The sequence below is a fragment of the Pagrus major genome, chromosome 21, assembly GCF_040436345.1.
Source record: "Pagrus major chromosome 21, Pma_NU_1.0".
Taxonomy (NCBI): Eukaryota; Metazoa; Chordata; class Actinopteri; order Spariformes; family Sparidae; genus Pagrus; species Pagrus major.
In genome coordinates this window covers 10,416,851-10,439,923 of record NC_133235.1, presented here as the reverse complement: position 1 = coordinate 10,439,923, position 23,073 = coordinate 10,416,851, and the positions used below count along the sequence as shown (strand labels likewise).

General features: G+C 41.9%; 1 protein-coding gene across 3 annotated transcripts; it reads right to left on the bottom strand.

Annotated features, from left to right (window-relative positions):
* Positions 1–765: 765 nt before the first annotated feature.
* Positions 766–21,216, bottom strand: LOC141016859 (BMP/retinoic acid-inducible neural-specific protein 3-like). 3 transcript variants are annotated; one of them, XM_073491423.1, is made up of 8 exons: positions 20,847–21,216; positions 20,432–20,726; positions 15,092–15,294; positions 11,886–12,103; positions 7,657–7,762; positions 5,540–5,776; positions 3,245–3,467; positions 766–2,088 (listed from the first exon to the last, which is right to left on the bottom strand). In XM_073491423.1, exons 2-8 carry the CDS (start codon positions 20,692–20,694, stop codon positions 957–959), a joined length of 2,382 nt encoding a protein of 793 aa, XP_073347524.1. In that variant the 5' UTR covers positions 20,695–20,726; positions 20,847–21,216; the 3' UTR covers positions 766–956. The 3 variants fall into 3 exon arrangements, with proteins under 3 accessions (XP_073347524.1, XP_073347526.1, XP_073347525.1); XM_073491425.1 differs by lacking the exons at positions 20,432–20,726; positions 20,847–21,216 and adding an exon at positions 19,920–20,128; XM_073491424.1 differs by lacking the exons at positions 20,432–20,726; positions 20,847–21,216 and adding an exon at positions 19,967–20,128.
* Positions 21,217–23,073: the final 1,857 nt, after the last annotated feature.

Below are 23,073 nucleotides of genomic sequence, written 5' to 3'. Positions count from 1 at the left end.
TGTGCCACATAAACTGATTAAACAGATTTTTTTACTCCCGTCACATTCATTGTGAACGATAGCATCAGGGCAGATTGTGTCTGGCTTTAATCTCAGGAGAAACATGTCTGGTGAATCTCGATGAAGCTACGTCTTTCCTACAAGCTCTTTAGATGCTAGTCTAATAAAAGCTGCACCATGCTCCTAGCCTGCGGCTCCACTGTCGACAGCCCATGGCGGATTAGAGCTGATTTCCCTTTTGGTCAGAGTCACTCTTGCGCGGGTCCAACTCGATCCAGCACTGGGTGAGAGTACTATCCTCGTCACTGATACCTAGCTTACTGTTGTTTGATGCTGGGCATGTCTCCGCGGCCTCCCAGCTCATCTATCACAGTAACTGTGAATGGCGGACGGGGACGGCGGAGGAACAGAGGAAGGCTGCTCTGACCCTCCCTTCTCCCACTATATACTTAGTAATCTGTGCCAAGGCTGTTCCCTCAACGGAGAATGGAGACCTTGTGTTCTGTGGCTCCAGATGGGCTAAAACAACACAGCACACACCACGATGACTCTCCAGTGAGATAACTGGGAAGGCTGTGAGGACATTTTGATGCAGGCTAGTGTTTTGTGCAAAAATGATTAAAATGTAACGTGGCAGAAATGTTAAAAGACCCAGACAAATTCTTAGCCGGCTTCTTGTGAGCGATAGGCTCAAAAGTAAACATTTTTCTGCCAAGGTTGGAAGAGTTTGGGAGATTTTTTCCTATTAGAGTGAAGTACTTGAAATCAAGTTTTCAGGGGCTTTAATCCATAAAACTTCAATGAAATGATAAAAACATCAAATTTAATTGCACATAGTGTATGTACAACAAAGCCTTGAACAACATACCACACACTTGACACAAATGGATCCAGCTGACAAAGGAAACAGGCCTGTCTGTGGCAAGTAAATAGTACAAAACATCAAACGGTGGCCATTAGCTGCACAGTTTATTTGCCTCGTACTCGACGTAGTTTGGTTGTCTGGCACTGAAAGCTTGCAGGGCAGTGAGTATCCTGGTCACGTCCGCGCTGGACAGTTTGAGTCTGTGGCGGAGCAGACAGGCGAACAGATCCACGTGCGGGGCCCCTGGAGGCGAGAGACGGTTAACCCTGTAGCGCAGCTCCACCAGCTGCAGCAGGGCAGAGTCCTGTGATCCCTGAGTGTACGGGTAGTCTATCTGCAGGATCAGGTCCTGGATCGCCTCGGGGTCAAAGTGCACGCTGTATCCGAACAGCTGCATGCTGTTCACTTTCATGTAGCCGATGTTGTTAGTCGGCTCTGTAGCCTCCGGTGGCTCGTAGTACATGGTCATGTTCTTGTTTCCACCGGTCACTGGCGAGTCCCTGATACGACTCCTCAGGTAGAAATGAACCGTCTCAAAAAAGCTCTTCCATCTGTTTCCGAGAGACAACGTCCAGTTATAGCAGTCCAAGGGGATATCGAGCTTGGTCCGCTCCCAGTCAGGGTATCCATGCTGACCTATAGGCATGGTCCAGCTCTCTGAGTGGCTGCCCCCGAACGGATTCACAAACAGAGACAACGCCGGCTCCAGAGTGCTGTTTCTGGTGAGGCAAAACTGGAGGGAGAGGCCAAGGAGCATATGGACACGGTTGGACTTCACCCGGTTGCTCTTGAGGGTGAGAAGCATCCTTTTCCTCCAGGACGGGTCAAACCAAGTGTTGACACGCACGTCATTGCTCACGAACACACCATGCAGGGCGATGCGTGGGTCGCGCCGCTGCAGCAGGAAGCGCAGCTCCAGATCCTGCAGGTCTCGGTCACTCTCCAAGCCCAGGTAAGGGTCTGTGGGGTCGGGCACAGCGGGACGGCAGGCTCCCTGGGTTAGGGTGAAGCCAGGGTTGCAGCTGGAGCATCGCGTCCGGTTCTCTGTGGAGCAGGAAGCGCAGCGAGGACCGTCGCCCACGGAGCAGGGAATGAGGCCCTGGCAAGGCGGATGGTTGTAGGGGCAGGAGCAGCTGCGGCTCTCGTCGCTGTAGACGCCAACCTGGTTGTTCTCGCTGCAGTATAAAATGGAGAGGGCGTAGCTCAACCAGAAGCTCAGAGGCCTGAGGAAGAAATGAGAGCTGAGTTCAGGTTTAGAGATAGTACACTCGGAAATCTAATTCATATTTGTCATGTTGAGTCTTTTCTCATGTTTTTCGTGATTATGCAATGAAGGAAATGTTTTGCTCGAGAAGATTTATCCTGCCCTTCACAAAAAATATGTGTTATTTTGATGTGTGGCGAAAAACAATTTCAGCCAAACTCAGACTCAGCTGGAGTAACAGAAGCAAAATCAGATCAAAATGAATACTTTAATCTATTGAATTCCCTCTCCGTGGTGCAGATTGGTGGCGATGATGCACGCATACAAACAGATGCACATACATACTCTAGATACAGCACGACAGCAATGTTTTTAAAATACAATTATGACATGAAAAGCAAATAAATAATAAAAAATACACACATTTTCAGTTTCACAGATAGATAGTGGGGAAAAAACAGATCCTTAACCACTATTGAATTCTTTTTTTACAAGCAGGAGGAGTGTGATAAAGAAGTGTAATTGGATTGCGGACTGAGGAGGCAGTGCCTGCATTTGACTAGTGAGCTGATGGATTGTGTCATTTAGTTAATTTCCCTGCCAGAAATAGCTATCAACATAGAGTGTTCATGAGAGAGGCATAAATCTGAGTGAAGTTATGGCCGTGTCTCTGATAGGCTGCTGAAATAAAGTATCCAGGTGGGAGTGCTGCTGAAACAGCAGCTGTAACAGTAAAAAAAAAATAAAAAAAAATACAGGAACAGACAGAAGCAAAGTCGTCATGTCTTACTGCCCACAGCAGCTTATCCTCCTGTGTGTGAGTCAGTTAAAATAAATGGATTATTATATGAGGGATTTTTAAGATGCTGTATTGATTGTGATGCAGTTTAAACCCGCAGACAAGTGTGAAGTGTGTCCGTCGGGCCGAACGTGATCCAGTTTGTCTTTCCCCTCGCTGTAACCGAGAAGCAGCTCTGCTCCTGTCAGCACTTCTCGCCTCACTCCACCCCTACCTTTCCTCAAGTGCCTTCTAATAAGTACCGTCTCGCTCCGATGCTCTCACCCAGCGCCTGCCGCATAAATCATTTTCATAATTATAAGTTTTGGGGAGCACCTTGGGTTAAAAAGGCAGCGGCATAAATATTGCTCCCTCTTGTTCCCGTCTTGCCTCTTACCTCGGCCTCTGCAGGACTATTTTAGGCTGTTTCCGGCACCTCTTGCTGAGGCTGAAGAGCTTGTTAGCGGTGCGGCGAGCTTTGGTGAAAAGCTGGTTGCTGTTGGCCTCCAGCTGCCTGTAGCGCGGGGGCAGGCTGCCATCGGTCCTCCACAAGTGTTCCACGACAGATGTGTTTACAGCATAATGGGTTGGCAGTTTCCCCACAAAGCTTTGGAACTCCTCTGGTAGGGAAAAAAAAAACGAACATGAATAAGTAAACTCTGCGGTTATGAGCCGTGGGGTAACAATATCCAGAAAAGCTCTCCATTGTTTGTCCCAGAAAAGCAAACAGCTCAAGAGGAGAAACATCAGCTACGACAAGCCAAGAAAGCATGTTTTGTTTTTGTTTTGTTTTTTCTATTTTCTTCGGAGGGGCGACTCCTGATCATGTCAGAGAACACTTTCATGTATTTCGCTTCTGCGAAATGATGTGTGTTAATCAGCACCTGTTGCCAGCAATAAAGTACAATACGACTTCAAAGCAACTAGTCTCTAATTAGACATGAGTGACACTGAAAGCAAAATCCTCCTTCCTGCCTCGAACAATGTGAATGTCAGCCGGAGGTTGCCACGGTAACTGTAATCAATCACGTCAGAGATGACAGAAAAGGGCGTGTTTTAAAAAAGTTCCTTGGCATTTTTTGAGGCAGCTGGAAACTTTTTTTCAACTGTGACACATTTGCATGTCACATCTCAGAAGTACATTACATCAGCACATAGGTGCACACATGACAGCAGTGCAGCTCTCACTCTGTTCTAGTCTTAATCAATTCGCTGTATTCATGCCTCCAGCATCAGTACATCCGACAGTGCTGCTGTAACAATATAGCAGTGTAAACTTGGCTTTGTTTTCCCCTACAGCAGGATCTTCCTCGTGATTTATACCAAAAAACACTCCTATCAGATTTGCTGCAAATATCTGCACAAATTGCTGTGTAAATGCCAGTCCGGTCTACTAATCTTCTCCACAATGGTATGGTGTTTTTATGGTAATTATAGCACTTTCTCAAAATTGATGTAATAATGCATTCCTGGGTACTTGGACACAAGCCAGGCTTTGTGTGATTGCTGGCTCATTTATTTGCGTAGATGCCTTTTTTTCCAAGTGCATAGAGCTGAGGGAAATCACTATAGGAACCTCGAATGTAGCAGGGTGCTCTCATACACCAGGCCTGTCTGTCACTGTCGAGCCAACAATGTTAGAGCTCCTTAATGGCACAGTTATATTCACCAGCCAGTCATTATGAGGTCAGTGTGCACTAATTGCAGTCAATACACTAAAAACAATAGTTCTACATTGCGTCATTATGTTTTCATGTCCTTATGTTGTTCCTCTTCATCGTCTTTTTAAATTTTATTTGTTTTGGTTTATATCTTTATTTGGATTAAATCTATGCAGATGAAGCATTTTGCATTATATATCATGAATTGGGTTTTTAAGTTTAGTCAACTCCTGTTTTAGTTAGTTAATGTTTGAATGTTAAAATTATTTCTCTGTAACCACAACATTATGAGAGCTTCAAACTGTTGGCATTACTTTAATTACTGACACCAGTAGTCTGACATTTTGGGAAAGTATTTGTTTTTCTTGCTAAGAGTCAGATGAGACCACACGCATACCTGCACAGACAGATAAAGCTAGCAGCAGGTTAGCTTAGCTTAGCATAAAGAGCGGAAACAGGGGCATATAGCTAGCCCAGCTTTGTCCAAATGTAACAAAATCCATTATTAAAGCTCACCAAAAAAAGAAAAAAAAAAGGTTATATTTAATTTCCTGTGTTAAAACAAAATGCTGTGGGCTTGTGTAGAACACACAAAGATTGTGATCTTGGTAAGAAGGTGAATACGTGTATTATCTAAAATGTCAAACTATGCCTTTAATTAGAAATTTGTATGTGACTCCTCAGAAAGGTCCGTGTATTTTCACACACTGCAGCCACAGCACCTAGAGAGCATCAGAAGCATCATTTGATTTGACACAATGACTGACAGCTCTCTTGATTCAGTGTCTGCAAGCTGGCGGTGTTTGATGGACAAGAATACATTGTGAACAAGCTTTTTTATTTTTTATGTTCAATCTGATGTCCAAGTGTATTTTTTTTCTTTATTGTAAAAAAAACACAATCTCTTGTCTGAACTCCAAAACTCGGGGAGAGATTCTAAAAAGCCAATGTTCCACTTGTGGATATTTGAAAGCACCTTTCATGCTGACATTTTCAAAGCCCTTCACAGTGAATTAAAATTCTTGACTCACCGGACTCCTCAAACTCCTGGTTGGTGAGCCTCCAGGCGTCTCTGATGCGCAGTAGGTTGTTTTCCAGAGTGTCCAGGTCAGAGTGAGGACAGTTACACTGGGGGAAGTCGGCGCTGCACTCGCACCAGCAGTCGCTGTTCTGGCACACAAACTGGCCTTCAGATTTACAGCCGATGTAGTTGAGAGCCGCCTGGATGAACAGGCTCTGCAGGTAGCCTGGTAGGATGACCTGCAGCCCTGTGGAGAAAAAGAGACTACTAAAGACGGGCTGGAGTCACGTGAAAAGTTATTACACCTGTGTTACAAATATATTAAAGGAGACATATTATGCTCATTTTCAGGTTCAGAATTTTATTTTGAGTTACTACTAGAATAGGTTTACATGCTTAAGTGCTCAAAAACACATCCGTTTTCTCGTACAGTCGAGTGCTGCAGCTCTGTATTCCCCCTCTGTCTGAAGCGCTCCGTTTTACCTCCTGTCTCTTTAAGGCCCCCCTCCCAGTACCCAGTCTGCTCTGATTGGTCAGCTCACTGATATTCTATATTGTTCTTATTATCACCAAATGCTCGTGAAAAGACCAAAGCCGACAATAAATTCAAGATTCAATTCATTAATCCTTAACACAGGATTGTATAGGGAAATGAGAATGATTATGCGACTCACAAAAACAAAAGAGTACGAATGGATGATTAAATAAGTCATATTAATACAAATATTGATTGATCTCACTAACAAGTATTGTCAGCGTAGCGCAAGCCTGCTATACCTCTTCTCTCTGCCACAGAGCTACACAAAATGATTTAAAACAAATAAATATGCGTCATTGTTGCACTGGGTTGCACGTCAGTACCCTAAGCACACAATGACATTTATCTTGAGTCCATCCTGCTGCTGTTAATATTCACAAATGCACCAAATATGTATTAAATAAATATGGCTGAAAATAGTCCCCAAGAAATGCTCCATTTGCTGCTGTTCAATTAATGTTTGCCAAAGATTTCCACTAGTAAAGAATGGGCTTCAAAGTGCCTCTGGCTCTGCCCAAAGGTAAGAAAATCAACATACCACCAACTCTAATGCCAATGAATTAACGCGTTATATTTCTCATAACCCCAATTTACTTCCTCCTGTTTTCACTCTTTATGCTAATCGAAGCTAGAGCTGCTGGCTGTAACCTGGAATTTACAATCATGGTCATCTAACTGTATGCAAGAAAGTGACTATTTTCCAAAATATCAAACTATTCCCACAAATCTTTGTCAGCCTTCTCAAAAGCACTCAGTGTTTATTAAGAATGAGCTTGTTATGATAAATGCGGCAGAAATTACAACCATAATAACGCCGATGTGACTATTTTGATTTCAACAGGCGTTTTCAAACTCTGACAGTGGGCCTCCCTTTAGACAAAGCTTGGTTTATTTGCTTAATTTCCAAATTCCTGGATGCCTTCGGGATCGTGATTATGTTACTTGATGCCGTTCATGTAGACACACTCAACAATTGAGCCAAGATAGCCTCAAGCTGCACTTTGAAACAACTCCAGACTACAACAAATACATGAAAGAAAGTTTGTCTTGAGGCGTTTATTAGCTTCAGGCTCAGGTTAAATGAGAAAAACAGTAACATTTATCAAACTAATGTACTATACTGTCCTGCTCTGTACTGAACTATCTCATTAACCTATTCTATGTGATATCCTTTTAATAACTAATGCAAAAACTAATATAATATTTCACTGAAAGTTTGGCCAGCCTCCCACTTTTTCATCTCCGATTGTATTTTGTAGGTTTCACCCTCATGTGTCATGCTTTGTTTTCCGTCCTTGTCTTTTCCCCCCTTTGTGATTGCCTTCATTTGTGTCACCTGTTCCTGATTATCTCTGTATTATGTAGTCTGTGTGCTTCCCTCTGTGTCCCTGACCGTCATCCCACTGCTCCATTGGTTTGTATTTGGTTTAGTTTTTGTATTTTTGTACTTCTTTAGTTTTCGGGTTTGCCTCTGCCTGCTTCTTCTGTTTTTCCAGCTTGCCAGTTATGTTCTCCAGATATATTAAACCTTCCCTTTGGTGTTATCAACCTGTCCTGGCGTCTTCTTTTTTGCTACACCTTACATTTACCTTGTAGCTGCACCTTGTTTTCTGGACTGTGAACCAGCACCGAGCTGACTGTGTCCAGATTGTCATAGTTGCTGCATCCGAGGGGCCCAGTTCTGGTTTCCGTCACCTGCAAGGAAATCACGAGCGTGTGAATGTTTTGGGTCATGATTGTTTTTTGTTTTCATTATTCATGTTTAACTGAGCGTTAGCTCGGTTGAGATGATGGGTCTTGAGTTTAGATGCTGCACCAACTCTCAGAATATAATCTTAGTTTGGTCAGGCAGTCATCAGTCGTATCACTTTGACATGGCCCATACGTGTTGACTTATTCTACTTGTGTATTTGCACAAAAAGAAGGTTGAAAGAACATAAAAAAGCCTCATCAGAGACATTTTTCGCCTCAAATGAATTTTGGATGCAATGAGTCACCGTGAAGCAATATTGAAAAGGTCTTCAATTCTGCTCAGACGGAATAATTTTTCTCTGATCAGAGAGCAGAAACCATCTTCTCTCTGATGGAAAAACTTGAAAACGACTCACTTCTTGTTTACATGATTCCTGACAGTAATTAATCGTGACGTTTAAGTTAGAAATTAGGTCTCACTGAAACACAAAAACATATAACTCAATGTGTGTTAAAGTAAGTTGATGCTCAGAAGCCTTTGCTTTGAGCCATTGCTCCCTGGATCCTCAATACCATATGTGATTTGAATAAATGGCCATGTATGGAAAGTGCTGCTTTACATCCCTCACAAAATGTAGTATTCATCTTGCTCTCTCTCTCTCTCTCTCTCTCTCTCTCTCGCTTGCTCGCCCGCTCTGATCTTCAATCTGCTCGAACTCCGCACACACTGCAAAGTGGCAAATAAATGGAAGTCAGCCTGGCTGGAAATTAATGAAATGATATATCTAATCCATCAAGCTGATGCATAACCATAGAAACACGTTCTCAGTTTGGGGGGGCACTTGTCTTCATCAGTGGCTACTCACTTTAGCATCTACGTTTGCCCCTCGGGCTGATTAATGCATACACTCTAATAGCCACTTCAGATGATAAAATGGATGATTGGTGTTTTATAGTACAGGATGCATGACTGCTGCTCTGTTCTGCTCCTTCACGTTCCTCTTTAAAGCTCCCCGGCGGGAAGGCGATGACTAAGAAAGCTTGTATCTTGTAATATTGTCTTCAGCTGCTTCAACAGACGGTAAATTGGTCTGTAGCGGGTGGTTAGGAAAGACGAGTTTGACCATCTTATTATAAAAGTCTGACACAGATCAAATCCCTCCACTTTCTTCTGCACATATAAGTTTTCTTTGGCAATAAACTTCCCACTGAAGAGAGGAAAACAGGAGAGAGCGAGATATTTGACAGTCTCGCTGCAGCCCCGCAGCTACGACAGGTGAATCCACGAGTGTCAGGCCAATTCTGTAAATAAGCATTTGTTCCTAATTCCACCTGATTAAATAAGTTATGGAAACAAATTCCCTGAGCTGGATTTAAAGGATTTGTGAGTGCACGTTATCTTCAAGATGAGCTACCAAAGTGTCATGAATTTAAACTTGCATGTCGTGACGGAATCTCAGCCAGTGGTAGACTTACTCAGGTACTGAACTTAAGTGCAATTCAGAAAGTCATGATACATTTATAGTGAACTATAGGGGTACCATAGGGGGCACTTCACCACGTGTTATCCACTTGAAGGGCACCCTAGAAGTCATGTTTTATCTATTATTTAGATTCTACCATATGATAATATAACATAATAAGTACTGTTTTAAAGAGTAACTTAACAACACACAGAAAACTTCCCATAACACTCAGCGGGGATGTCGAAGTGTACTGATACACCCTGGTGTCAGGGCTGGGCTATTTATCTATGTTATATCATTATCGTGGTGTGAGACTTTATATCATCTTAGATTTTGGATATTGTTTTATATCCAAAAAACCTTTTTGGTTTTAAAGGCTGTATTACAGTAAAGTGATGCAATTTTCTGTTCTACTTGTTCTATTTCTTGTCTTTACCCACTTCATTAGTCATTATATCCACATTACTGATGATTATTTATCAGAAATCTCATTGTGTTAATATGTTGTGAACGTCCCTAAAGTCATCCCTGTCATGGTTTTCGGTATTTAGTTCTGTTTTATTTTGTAGGTCTCATCTTCATGTCGTGTTCTGTTTTGCACTTCCTGTCTTCCTCCCTACTGTATTTAAGTCCTCTTTGTCAGTTTGTGTCTTTTAGTCGTCATGTCACTTCTGTGTTTTCACATTGGTTCCCTATGCCTGCTTTTTCCCTCTGTGTGCTCATCACGTGTCTTCGTTGTTCCTGGTTCTGCTGCCCGTTCCTTTATGGTTTGTTCTGAGTGTAGTTTTTATATTTCTGTTTAGTTTTTTGGGATTTACCCCAGTCTGCTTTTTTGTTGCTTTCCTTTGATTTTTGGACCTCAGTTTTACATCTTTAAAGGTGCCCTGTGTAGTTTTTTTATGCCTAAACAAACTAAATAAACAAACTCTCTTTGTTTTCCAGACTGAATAAACAAACTGACCTTAAAGGACAACACAATTTCATACTGTTTTACTTTGTTATATATTTACTTTGTTTCTGGAAAAAAAAAAAAAATTCTGAGTTTGTTTTATTACCTCATTGATATTGTAAATATTAATATTCTGAGTTTGAATTTCTTTTCTTCTTCCTTTTGTTTTTGAATTGGTCTGTCTTGGTGTCTTGCGTTTGGGTCCTCAACAATATAGTTGCAATATCGATATCAAGGAATTTGGCAAAAAAATCCTGGTATTTGATTGCGTCACCCAGTCCTCGCATTAATGAACTGCGTTTGAGAAGATCTCAAAATATCGAAATGAAAATTGTGTATCACCTTATAGCCCAAAAATATTGCCATGTTATATTTTAATGTCATATCCTCTTGAAGGAATTTTTCTTCTCTAAGGTAAAATGTTCCAGTCTCTTTCAGAGCTAGTTCACCTCTGCTTCTCCCAAGGATGACTGGTCAGGCCAGTGGTTCCTGATAATGCAGCCTTTGTCTCCAGGGCAACCAAGGCCAGTAGATATAATGTGCTCGGCCTCAGACTCTATCTTACAGACAGACTGTCTCCTTTTAGAGTGATCACACAGGGTGACACAGGATAAAGCAGGTAAACATCGTGTCATGTTTAGATTTTTATACCCAAACAAACCTTACATATGTATAGCTGAGTGAAGAGTAACCTTATTTGAACACCTAATAAGTCTTATGGGTCTGGCAAGGGTTAAATACTTCCCGTTCAGGAAGTGGCTTTCAGAATTGGTCCGTCACGACGCAGTGTTCTAATTTTTATGACTATTGTCCTCGATCAAGCTTCAATAAGTGTTTCAGTATGATTCTTCTCAGTCTCCTTAACTGGCTTCAGTCATGAGTTGACCAGTTCTCAAGACTTCCTTCACGCTGCCCTACTCTACACTAACCCTCCATCACTCCAGCAAACATGTTGTTGCGACAACTTTTACCTATTGGTCGTAACAGCTGGAATGCAAGACTTTAACTTGTAATGCCCCCGATTTTAAAAGTTGACTTTACTCTAAAAAAGTCAGGAAACCGATACCTCAGAATTGTCAAGTAAAGTAGACGAATAATTTTAGGTCTTTAAAACATTTTCCTTTGTAGAATTTAATTTTATTGGTCTACTTTACTTGGTAGTTTTCAGGTAATTGGTTCCCTCGATTTTTTAAGGTAAAGTCAATGTTTACAATTTACAGTGCAAAGTAGACTGTTAAATTTAAGTTGTACGAGCTAAAAAGTTATAACAACTTAAAATTATCAGTGTAATTTTGATGTGATCGATGGTTTCTTCGATAGTTTTTTGAGGAAGATCACTTTGTCATATATATCTTTATATGTAAGCATGTTGGCTGTTTTGATCCAGTAACCAAACAGATATATAAAATGAAAATTAAATAAACACAGGACCAGTTCATTGGTACTGGGTAAAGTTAACCAAGCATTTAGATAATGCTTTATTAAATCACACTGCGTCAATTCTAACTACAGATGTGTAAATGTATTTACTTATTTATTGACTAAAACTGAAATCATATCACTCCCTCTGGAAGTTACTGAACAAGTCATTCATACATATTTAGTAACTTTGACTGAAGCCAACACCAAGCCGTGGGCACCACATCTGTATGCAGTGTTTATCTGCCAATACTCTGCTGTTGTATTTACTGTTTTCCAGACTTCCACATACCCGTATGGCGGTGGATGCGATCTGGAGGTGGTGCAGCCTGCGCAGGGTGCTCTCCCTGTCGGTGAAGTAGGAAGCAGCCAGTTGATGGAGGGCCTCCAGGGTCACCGTCCCCGTGGTGTTCGAGTTCCTGTTGCTGCTCCGGCTGCCCTCGGCCCCCGAGGGCGAAGACTCCTGGCTGAGTTTCCTCTTGTCCACAAATATCGTCAAAGACTCCTCCCCTGGTGACAGTCAGGAAGAAGGAACGAGAGCTTCATTAGCTGTGACTGAGCAGCACTAATCACCTTTCATTAGTATCCTCTCAGATCGGATAGAAAAGGGCAGCAGTGATTAAGGGCTGGGGGTGAACTGATGGTTTGGATGATTGGAGGAAAAGGCACAGACAAGGTCTCTGCATCTATTAAAATCCTCAGAGACAGAAAGCTTATTCAAGATCATCAGTTAAGTTTCCCTAATTATTTTAATTATCTTAATTATATTAGCCAGAAATTACATTTCAAACAAAACAGATCTCAGGTGCTGCTTCTCAATTATTACTCCAACAATTACAATTATCACACGACTAATAAAACATGCAGACATTTTTCTCAAACTACATCATCTCCAGTGCTTCTCTTACAATATGGGACTTTTGCCACATTTCTCAGTATAACTTTAAATGTATGCCCCAGAGAAATTGTGTGGAATTGCTATATTCAGCTGCAGGTTATTACATTTGCAGGGAAAAGCAATAGCATCTTGTCCACACTGTGACCTACATAACTACCAGGTCATTCATAAGCGTAAATGATTTCGAATAAAGGCTGAGTTACCAGAGAAATACAGCCAGAGTCTCAGATTTCAGTGGACAGAGGGGAGGGAACGTGCTCACAGGAGGTGCTCTTTAGCAAACATTAACAGCATTAAATCCTCCCTTAACTTTAGCAGCATGTCAAGGCCATTTTGTCAATACGTGTCTCATAGGCCCGTTTCCCAAACTGGTCCCTCACCACTAACACTTTGGGAGCTTCACTCCATGTGAGGTTACATTTAGCTGTGACTGAGCCCCTGTGCTGTACTGAGAAGGATATACAGTATATACACAGGTAACACTTAATAATAAGAATCATTAATGAATGTTAAAGTAATATTTAATTAACATCTTTTAACTTCTTCTTAACATTAAAGGGTAACAACAAAAAATGTTTTCGTTTTTGCCATGTCATCAAAAGATATATCATATATCATTTTAATATAGATTTGTATCAACGTTTTAAATCCTGCTAATGGGAAGACCTTGATAAGCCAATCAGCCAAAGATGTCTGTTTTTTCATGTCTCCCTTAAAATGTGATTTAGTTAAATAAGAAAGCCTCCTGCCTGGGGAAGTGCCATATTGATCGCACTCATCCAAAGCTTCCATTTCCACCAGAAGAATAAATATTTAAGCCTTCGAGCAACTTTTATTTCTGCTTATTCCTATTTGCAAACTGGCACTAGGCAGATGGTATGCCGTTATGACAGGCACACTAGTCCTCCATTCGAAATGATCATATTGCCTTCCAAAATGACACATGGGTGCTTTCTGATCTATCGCCTCTATTGGCAGGAGGACATCACTTGTCAGTGCCTTTACAAACCATTAAACGTGACAGTACAGATTTGACTCATGTGAATGTTTTCTGACCTGCAGCTGCTACATGCAGCTGATGTTTTGCTTGGGTTTAGGCAACAAACCTGCGAGGCAAAGGTTAGGGGAAAATCATGTCCATCATTACAGGTTGACTTTGAGTCAAAGCGTAGTTTGTTTCCCGGGGACAGATCAGTAATCAGTGGCATGAAAATCTCTCTGAACTAATAGACGATTTGACACTGATTGACTGAGTCATAGGAGTGCCATGAAAAAAAGAACAAATCTGTAAAAGAATTAGAAAATTCAAATAATAAAAATAAATAAAGACAAATAACTAAATTAAAAAGGCTCACTTTAAGCAGTTTCATTTATTTCCACATTTATTTCTGTAGAAATGTATTTATTTAAATTTTTTTTAATCTTTTTAATTATATTACTTTTATCTAACAACTTTGACTGTCTCCCATGCACAACTTAAAGGAGCACTATGTAGTTTCGAAGAAGAAATTCAAACCCAGAATTATTATTTACAATATTAATGAGGTAATAATACAACTATATTATATATTATATAACTATAAATATTTATTTTTTCCATAACTGAATAAACAAGCTGTTCTCAGAGGAAAATAAGGTCCCAGAACACTGTTTGACGCTAAAAAGGTGGCAGGGTCGGCCACATATGAACAAAGTAAAACAGTATGAAATTGTGTCGTCCTTTAAGGTCAGTTTGTTTATTCAGTCATAAAAACAAAGAGAGTTTGTTTATTTAGTTTGTAGTTTGTTTCTTTCCCCAAACTACATCGTGCACCTTTAAAAGTGTTGTTGTGCAACTTCTCATTGTCAAGCTTTACCATCGACAGCATGAGCTGATCAGTCAAATTCTGAACAACTCTTAATAGTAATAGACTAAGAGTTGTCCCAGGTGTTGTCCCTCTTATTAAAAATGTCTGTGTTCTGCTGCTTCCACTGACGGGAGGCGATTGTATCTTTGTCGTGATGGATTTCTGCTCGACAGATTTTTGAACACTGGTATGAAATAATGAAACTATAAAGAAGTGCTTTGTCTTCACTTCTGTGATAATTACAGCCAAACCGTATGTTTACCATCAGTTTTGGGCCAGTTGCTGTATTTGTGGGAACAAGACAAAAGTGCACCCAAACATCAAATTAATCCTGGATCACAAGGTACATTGGCAGTAGCTGTTATCAACAACATTTGCATTTGGGAAGTTCCTTCCTGCTGGTGTTTTCAAACCCACAGCTTCACTAAGTATACTTTGTGATAATGATTTATTAAAGATAGAAAAGATAAAATAAGCCATTTGCATAAAAGGTGATAGTGTTAGGGAGCCAGGCTTTATTAAATCTTTCACTGCTGTCCCCACAGTTTTTTTTTCTTTTAGTACACGCGATCTGAAGCGATTTGATTTCATTTGTGAGCCAAAAAACACTGATCCAGAAAAATTATTATATGCTTTGTTGTTTAAAAGGCAACAGACAGTAAAATCGGTGCCCCATGTGCTAGGAAAAAAAAAAATCACATTAGAAACTGTGTGAATCAGGCTCGCTTTGAAGCTCTGCGTACTCCACTGTACCTCCGAGAGTGGCGGAGAGAAGGAGGTGGGTGCCATATTTCTTGATTAGACTGTCAGTAATCGTCTGGAGGGTTGGTCGCCTCCCCAGCTGGCGGATGGTGTGCATGAAGTCGGGGTCGAGGGGCAGAGCCAGGCCTCCGCTGCCACCAAGACCATCCCGCTTCTCCACCGCCAGGCTGTTGACCTTCCATCGACCGAACTCCCTGGAAACACGGCAACACGGCAACACACACACACACACACACACACACACACACACACACACACACACACACACACACACACACACACACACACACACACACACACACACTCACTTGAGGTAGAGTGTAATGCCCCGGGCGGCTGTTTAACAAGCTGCATTGAAAGCAAAGGCTTGGGTGAATGTGTTTCACATACAATGAGGCAGTGACCACGCACACACACACACATCGTTAACACATGATGAAACTGTGATGTAGACCCAGAGCAGCTCCAACATTATGCTTTAACTACCTGGTTGTATCTTTCACTAGATTTGATGTCAAACTGGATTTTATTTAACACTTTTCATGACAGGATGTAAAAATGTTGTTACAATAATACGTTCATCCTGCAGTTGTCGATAATCAGGCTGGATGTCTTTTTCTTCAGCGAGTCTGGTTCCATTTTTAGTGCTTGAAGCAGAAGTTCAACATTATAATAAGCACTGATCCTTATCCATGTCTAAATCTTTGTTTCCTTGGTAACTAGTTTTGATGCTCTCTTAATTGTAGCCCGGACTGTAGATACTGTTAAGGTCATGTCCCCGTTAGTCTCTGTCTGTAAATTTGTCTTTTCTCAAGCAACCTATTTGTTTTTATTTTTCTTCCTGGCAGCGAAGAGAGGCTCTGAAATTGCTTTTAGACCTTCAGGTTCCGAAATAAAATCTAACTTGTAGAATCATTTTGAGTTTCCTGGAAAGAAAAATATGGGGCTTAGAAACAAAGTTCTGTGATATTTATTTAAAGATCCAGGGTGCAGGATTTAGTTGCACTTGGTGGTGATGGGAGGATATAAGATTTGAATGCAAATTGTGATAAAAAAAAGCTCAGGATAAGTTGATTGTGGTGAATTTTACAATATCAGGATTATATCATGAAGAGGGATAATTGTAAATATCCTCACACGGGTGACTTGAAAAGCTGTCTGGCTCAATTACGTCATCCTACATTGATTTCCTGATTTATCTTGTATTGCCACAAGACAAGAGCGTATCTTTCCAGTCATTCCTGAGCCTGTCAACATGCCTGAAGACTTGACTTGCCTGGTGTATCCCCCGTAAAAAAAATAAAATTGGAGGTGTTAAAAGATGATGAAGTGCAAACAAAAGAATGTTAATTAAATAAACAAACTGACCTTAAAGGACAACACAGTTTCATACTGCTTTACTTTGTTTATATGTGGCGGACCCTGCCATCTTTCTAGCTTCAAACAGTGTTCTGGGGACCTTATTTTCCTCCGAGAACAGCTTGTTTATTAAAAAAATAATACATATTTGTGAGTTTGTATTATTACTTCATTAATATTGTCAATATTAAAATTCTGAGTTTTAATTTCTTCTTCACAACTACATAGTGCCCCTTTAAGTGCAATTTTAAGAGTTTGAAGCATCATTTAATGATTATCAGAATAATGGTGACATGAAATTTTATTATCTTCCCTTCCCCACAACCAACTGAACTCCCCTCGTCTTCCCCTCCCCCACAGCAGCAGCTTTAACGTGAAAATTGCTACAGGCTACTGTAGAAACATGGCTGTGCAACATGGCGGACTCTGTGGAAGAGGATCTGCTCCGTCTATAGATACAAAACACTAGTTTTAAGAAACCAAAAACAACAATTTTTAGTTTAAAGTGAAAAAAATAAGATGTATATTTTATTCCACTGCTGCAAATAGATCCAAATAAATCCTACAGACTGGACCTTTAAGTAAGCTATAAGCAGCTGTTTTTCCTAAAATGTCAACTGCATTTTTAAAGGAACTTCTCCATGTAAATAAGACTGGTCGTGTTCAGGTGTTAAAACCTTCTCAGTTTTGTTGTAAACAAGTCCTGTGCAGTTAGCTGAAGGGTTTTTGGTATCTGGGACAGTTAATATACTAAAAATCAGCCTCACATCAATTTTTAGTCGTACATTCATGTGTTTATTTTCCTCCTCAGGACAGATACGTGAGTATAAATGATAATTTCTTGCTTTTTTACATTAGCTGAGCTACTCAACAACACTTCCACGTACCCCCCGGTTGGAAATCTCTTCTGTTATCAGGCCTACTGTTGTGAACAAGCCCGTCGCAGCTTTAAATAACTCCTGCATGGGTGAAACAGAACTTATTGCGGTGCAATGCTGTAACTCCCACAGCAACAGAAAGACGTAGAACCCAAAATAAAGCCGCACATCATCAGCTGCCATCATTTGTTATCTCGTGCCCTTTGGACACAAATCTCGCTGAACTCTAGCTATTCACAAACCAGCTGGGAGATACGGCTGCTACTCTCTCTCTCTGTTCCTCCCCCCCTCCCTTCCTCCCCCCTCCACAGCACCAGTTAATGTCTACCTCTCCCACAGTGCTGCCTGCTGCTCTGTGTACCTCCCTCTCCTTCTTGCAGGCAATCAAATCACTGCCACGAGAAAAAATGATCGGCAGTGAAATAATTGGGGAACCGGGACAGTGTGGAGTGTGTCATTACAGCCAATCATCATAACGAGGGGACAGGCAGAGGATCCGTCTCTGGTGGACAGATGGGCGTTGTGGTTCCTGCCCAGGGTTTAGCCTACAGCTACTCCATCAACATGCACATATTGCAAACAGAGGGGTTTTTTGCTGCGGGAACGTACTTGAATATGTTACACGAAGACGTACTGTATGTACTGTAAACAATCAATAGTGATGAAATGACTGCTCAGAGGGCAAAACTACAAAAGGAGCAGATGTGGGGAGCTGCTTAATCTCATTCTGCTGCATGACTGACAGCCACATGATGCTCATGATGGTGCTTCAGCTATTACAGAGGTCAGAAGAGTAGAATAGCAGCTTAAGCCTGCAGGCTATTTAAGAACACTTAGACAAATATGGAGCATATGTAACTCTATGGGGACTGTGTGAAATACACTTATATTTATTATGTCTGACACAACTTTTTCTTTTCCCCGATATATTCTCATAAAAGGCAATTAAATAATAAGCTAAAACAGGAACATGGACTGAAATCTGGTTCGAATGGACTCTCCAGCTTTTTATTTGTTTGTGTGTCTTTTTTTTTTTAACCTCAGTTGGGTCTCATTTTGGAGTCATCCTTAAAATCCTTAAATCCCTAATCCCTAAAACCGCCTCCGGATGAGAAATGTGAGCAGGCAGCTTACAGGTTGCAGGATCGACTGCTTCAGGGTAAAAGACCCTCGAGTGGCGAGACGTCAGCCAGCCAATACAGATGGTGGCCGCCTTTCGACAGTCCAAGCTGCCTGCACCCTTTGTCACTTTCAATGATTTTCACTGATTGTGGAGGGAGCTTTGGAAAAGAAGAGGCTTCACGTCAGGGGGGCCATTGGGACATTTATGCAGCAGGTCCATTGAAAAAAACATTCAGGTGTCACAAAGAGATAAACACCACAGTCTAAAAGATCCCCGAGAGGAGATAATGGACCTATTGATTCATACACCTACAGATGCACACCATAAAATATCTTTCCACTTTGCAAAACTCTGGGCAATGTCGACCAGAAAAGAAACATGGTCTTGGGCCTGAAGCATTGATAGGTCACCCAAATGCTCAATATAATGAAAACTGATTTGGAGATCTCAAGCTTAATAAATACACTCTTACAACCGTGGTTACGGCAGCAAAACATCATCAGACACTGACTTCTGACAGCACCATAATATTAGTGAGCCCATATCTAACTCAGACCCATCTTGCATGCAACACAAATACTGGCTGACTGGAATGAATCAATATTGAACACAGTTGCAACAAAGCAGGAATATCAGTGTATTGCATGAATATGGTAATACTTAATTTTACAGGTCCGGATATTTTATGGTGGTAAATACCAAGTATGTTTCTTGGAAACCCCCAGGTACCACAATAATTACCTCAAAATGTAATGAAAAAAATGACCCAAATATTAATGATATTCTGCTATTTTCCAATAAGCAGTGAGTAAATAAAACTTCCAGCGGGTCTCTGCTGAACGTCTGCTCATCATGCCATTTTTAATTTCCAGCTAGTTTCTGTCCAACTTCCCCTCAGCAGGCCACTAAACTGAGGTGAGTTTTTGCAGCTTCATTTCTAACTCATTTCTCTTCGGTCAGTTCAACTTTGGAACAATTTTCCTCAACTTCCCCGACTTGATTCTTGATTACGAAGTTTTCTTTGTCGGGTATTAATAATTGATGGTGGCTAACTGTTTAATAAAAATAAAAGACATTTAGGAAATGGTTCCAAAGTTGGACTCACCTGCTGAAATTACAGAAATGGTCAAAATGTAAATGGTTAAATAAAAAAAAAAATTCAATTTAGTGGCCTGCAGAAGTTGGTCAGACATTAGTTGGAAATAATGCTGCGCTCACTCACGTCAGTGTAGTGGCCTGCTGAGGGGAAGTTGGACAGAAACTAGTTGGAAATTAAAATAGCATGACCTGAATTACATACATTAAAGAAATGACCAGCTACTTATCAACTGTTTATTAACAAATAGCAGAATATCATCTTTAAATCATGTTGGGGTCATTTTCAGTATACTTTAAGGTAACTGGAGAGTCATTTCAAAGAAACTTCAGTTATGTTACTTGGTGATTACCGCCCACTTACCATTATTACATTAGCGACCAGAAAAATGAAGTGTGACCATGACTGACCAGAGTCGACAGAGGCAGCAGCAGCAAAGTGCAGCTCAGCAGGGACACTGAGAGGAGGCAACTGTTAGGGTCTGAACTCCTGCTGCAGGGGTCACTGCTAATACAGAATGCACCAAATGTCAAACCCCGAAAACAAAAAGCAAAGAGAGGAATAAATGTTTGATGCTCCTCAGCCTCTGCCAGCACAGGGCGCACTGTGCATCGCCACAGTAGTTCTTCAGATTTGCTCATCAGCTCGCAACTAATTCAGTGCAGGTGTGATACCTGTGAGGACAATCCTGAGAGTGCGCACGGTTTTCAATCCAAACACTGCAGCAGCTGCTTTCTCTGATTAGGTCCTCTCCTGCTCAAGTGCTCATCAGTGAAATCATCCTAGGTGAAATGAAGAAAAAACCTGCAACACACGCACAACTCCAACCTGAAACTCCTGAAAGACACGCAGAGATAAATACACGCCTGCCTCACCTGTAGATCTTGTATCTGGTGTTGTAGCCCTGCTGGTACCTCTCCGCAGCCTCCGTGAACTCCAGGGACTGGTGGAAGGGCCCTTTATCGGACAGCAGCCAGCCCAGGGAGCCGGGGGCGCCGTCGCCTTGTCCGGCGGCGGCCGCGTCGGCTCCACCGGCGGCCCTGGAGGTCCAGGAGCAGCAGCAGCAGAGCCAAATGCTGAGAGCCGCCCCCTCCCATAGCAGAGACAGCCGCTTATGACTGATCCTCCTGTAACTCATGCTTCACCCAGCGACACCTCATTCTCTCCGGACTGGAAGGAGGACAGACCAGGTCAGGGTGACAGGTTCACACATTTTTAGAGATGAAGAAGTAGTGCGTCGCGCAGCTTTTAGAGTTAAATAGTGCGTTATTACGCTGAAAAGACACTCACCTGATTCTACAATGGGGACCTAATGGTGCGCTCTCAACAATAAGTGAACTCTTCCGAACGAAACCTTTCCAGTTCAGTGTCCATGGCCAGGTTCATTAAATCGTGATGAGTCCTCTTTTTTTTGTCTCAACTTGATTTCTGCTCTCGCTCAACTTTTTTAAATTTTTATTTCGGGAGCCGATCCTCCCTCACCCGTGCCTCCATCCGCTCCTCGGTGGGAACTTGCAGCAGCGGAGGCACGAACGCAGGCGAGGAGTTCATTGTGAGGGTGACCGCGGAGATATTTCCAGAGGCTGGGCGCAAAATGTAGAGTCCTCCATCCCGTCAGCGCGCAGCGCGATCCGTAAAAGTTTCCGCTTATCCTCCTGAATGCTTGATCAAAATGTTGTGTGTCGTGTGAGCGGTTATTTCCCCCCTTCCTCCTCCTCCTCCTCCTCCTCTTCCTCTCTGCAGCGAGAGCGGCTGGATGAATGAGCGCCTGCTCCAACACAGAGAGCTTTTCTTCCTCAGTCTCTCTCTCTCTTTTTTTTCTGTGAGTGAGAAAGCAAGAGGGCGAGCAAGTGCATCATGATGAGGTTACAGTCTGAGCGCGTTCAAGTTTTGAGGACAGCAGGGTGAGGATGAGGAGGAGGGGGGATGATGGTGGTGCATCTATCTGTCACCATCACCTTCTCATTATTCATCCTCTTTATTTGCCATGGCAGCGTGTTCCTCTCACAGTAAAAGTGTTAAAAGGAGCTTGATAATAGACTAATTATCTCCCAGTGTTTCCCCCCCCTCTTTCTTTTATTTTCCTGAGCTTTCAGAGCCAGCAAGACGTAATGGTGCACATCTACCTCTCCTATGATGACATGAACATGGCTGGATTAGGCCATTATCAGGAGACAGCTCCCAAGCAGGAGAGAGAGAGAATAAAAAAAAACACAGGTTTCTCTGCGTAAAAGGATGCTGGAATTCATTACAATGCAAAAGAAATGATTGACCTGTAGCTGGTAAATAATTGCTCCAACACTCACAACATTTCAGTGTGAGTTCACTACAAACAGTATCCCTCAGACAGGTGTAGGAACATATGCTGATGTACATCCAACTCCTCCCACCTGCCTCGCTTGCAGCCACATCACCACTACTTGACACGACGCTGACAAATCTTTCAGACGTGTAAGAAAAAAGTTAGCTTCAAATTGTAGTGGAGGAGATAGCAGGGACGTAGCCGTCTCTCTCTCTCTCTCTGTGTGTGTGTGTGTGTGTGTGTGTGTGTTGGGGGGTTGACAGGTACAGCAGATGAATGTCTAATTAGACTCCTGTGTCTGCTCTCCGAGGACTACAACGATGAAAGAAGCTATATTCCTCGAGCCAGTAGTTGTTTGATGTTGGCTCAATTATACTTTTACGTTTGGCCGCAGAGTCCTTTGTCACGCTCTTTCAAGCCATCTTGTCATTATGCTTGTCATTCAACACCGAAACCCTGATTGACAAAGGCCTCCCCGTGTTAAATGGGCTGTGAGGAGCCAGTCTGTTATCCATGATGGGGTCCAATCAATAGCCTTCTTCCATCGATTCCCTTTAGCTTTTAATGTTATTTGGCCGGTGCCCCTCAGGATGCCTGGGGGTGTTTTTTCTCTTTCTCTAGCTCAAATTAAGACAGTTGATTCAATATCAAGGGGTCACATCTTGAAAGCCTAAATAGCAGTAGGCTAAATCACCGTCCGTCTGGACCGCCTCAATCAACTGAAATAACCAATGGGCAGTTTTTCTTTCAAATCTTCTACCCGGTGTCACAGCAGTTCATCAAATAGTGAGAGTTAAATCTAAAGGATTCATGTAGATGTGGATGAATTGTTCATTTATTTGTGACCCTCTAACCTGATGTGCCAGATGGTTTGTTGCAGAGAACCATCTGGAAAGGTGCCTTGAAACTGGAAAAGGGGAGGCACTTCCAAAAAATCCTTTGCAGATGATTCGACGAACCATCCGTCTATAGCTGTCTGTCAAGGGCTAACCTCAGCCAATCAGAACAACAGTAGGAGAGTGCCACCGCCAGAAGAGGCAGTTGGTAAATCAAAGTGAGTCGATGAGTCTCTGTGTTCGGCCTGATGATGTTTAAAGTCTGTTACAACTTCTGTAGTCTCATTTAGCCACTTGTTATCAACCGCTGTTTTAAAGATATGTAAGTGCTTTATAATTAAATTGTTGGACATTTAATGATGTATTTTATGGCCGATTT

Excerpts from the sequence above, each read along its gene's own strand:
- LOC141016859 (XM_073491423.1), bottom strand. The coding sequence starts at position 20,694 with ATGAGTTACAGGAGGATCAGTCATAAGCGGCTGTCTCTGCTATGGGAG. Across the intron at positions 12,104-15,091 it reads TCTCTCCGCCACTCTCGGAG|GGGAGGAGTCTTTGACGATA; the intron begins GTACAGTGGAGT and ends GACTGTCACCAG. Across the intron at positions 7,763-11,885 it reads TCGCATCCACCGCCATACGG|GTGACGGAAACCAGAACTGG; the intron begins GTATGTGGAAGT and ends ATTTCCTTGCAG.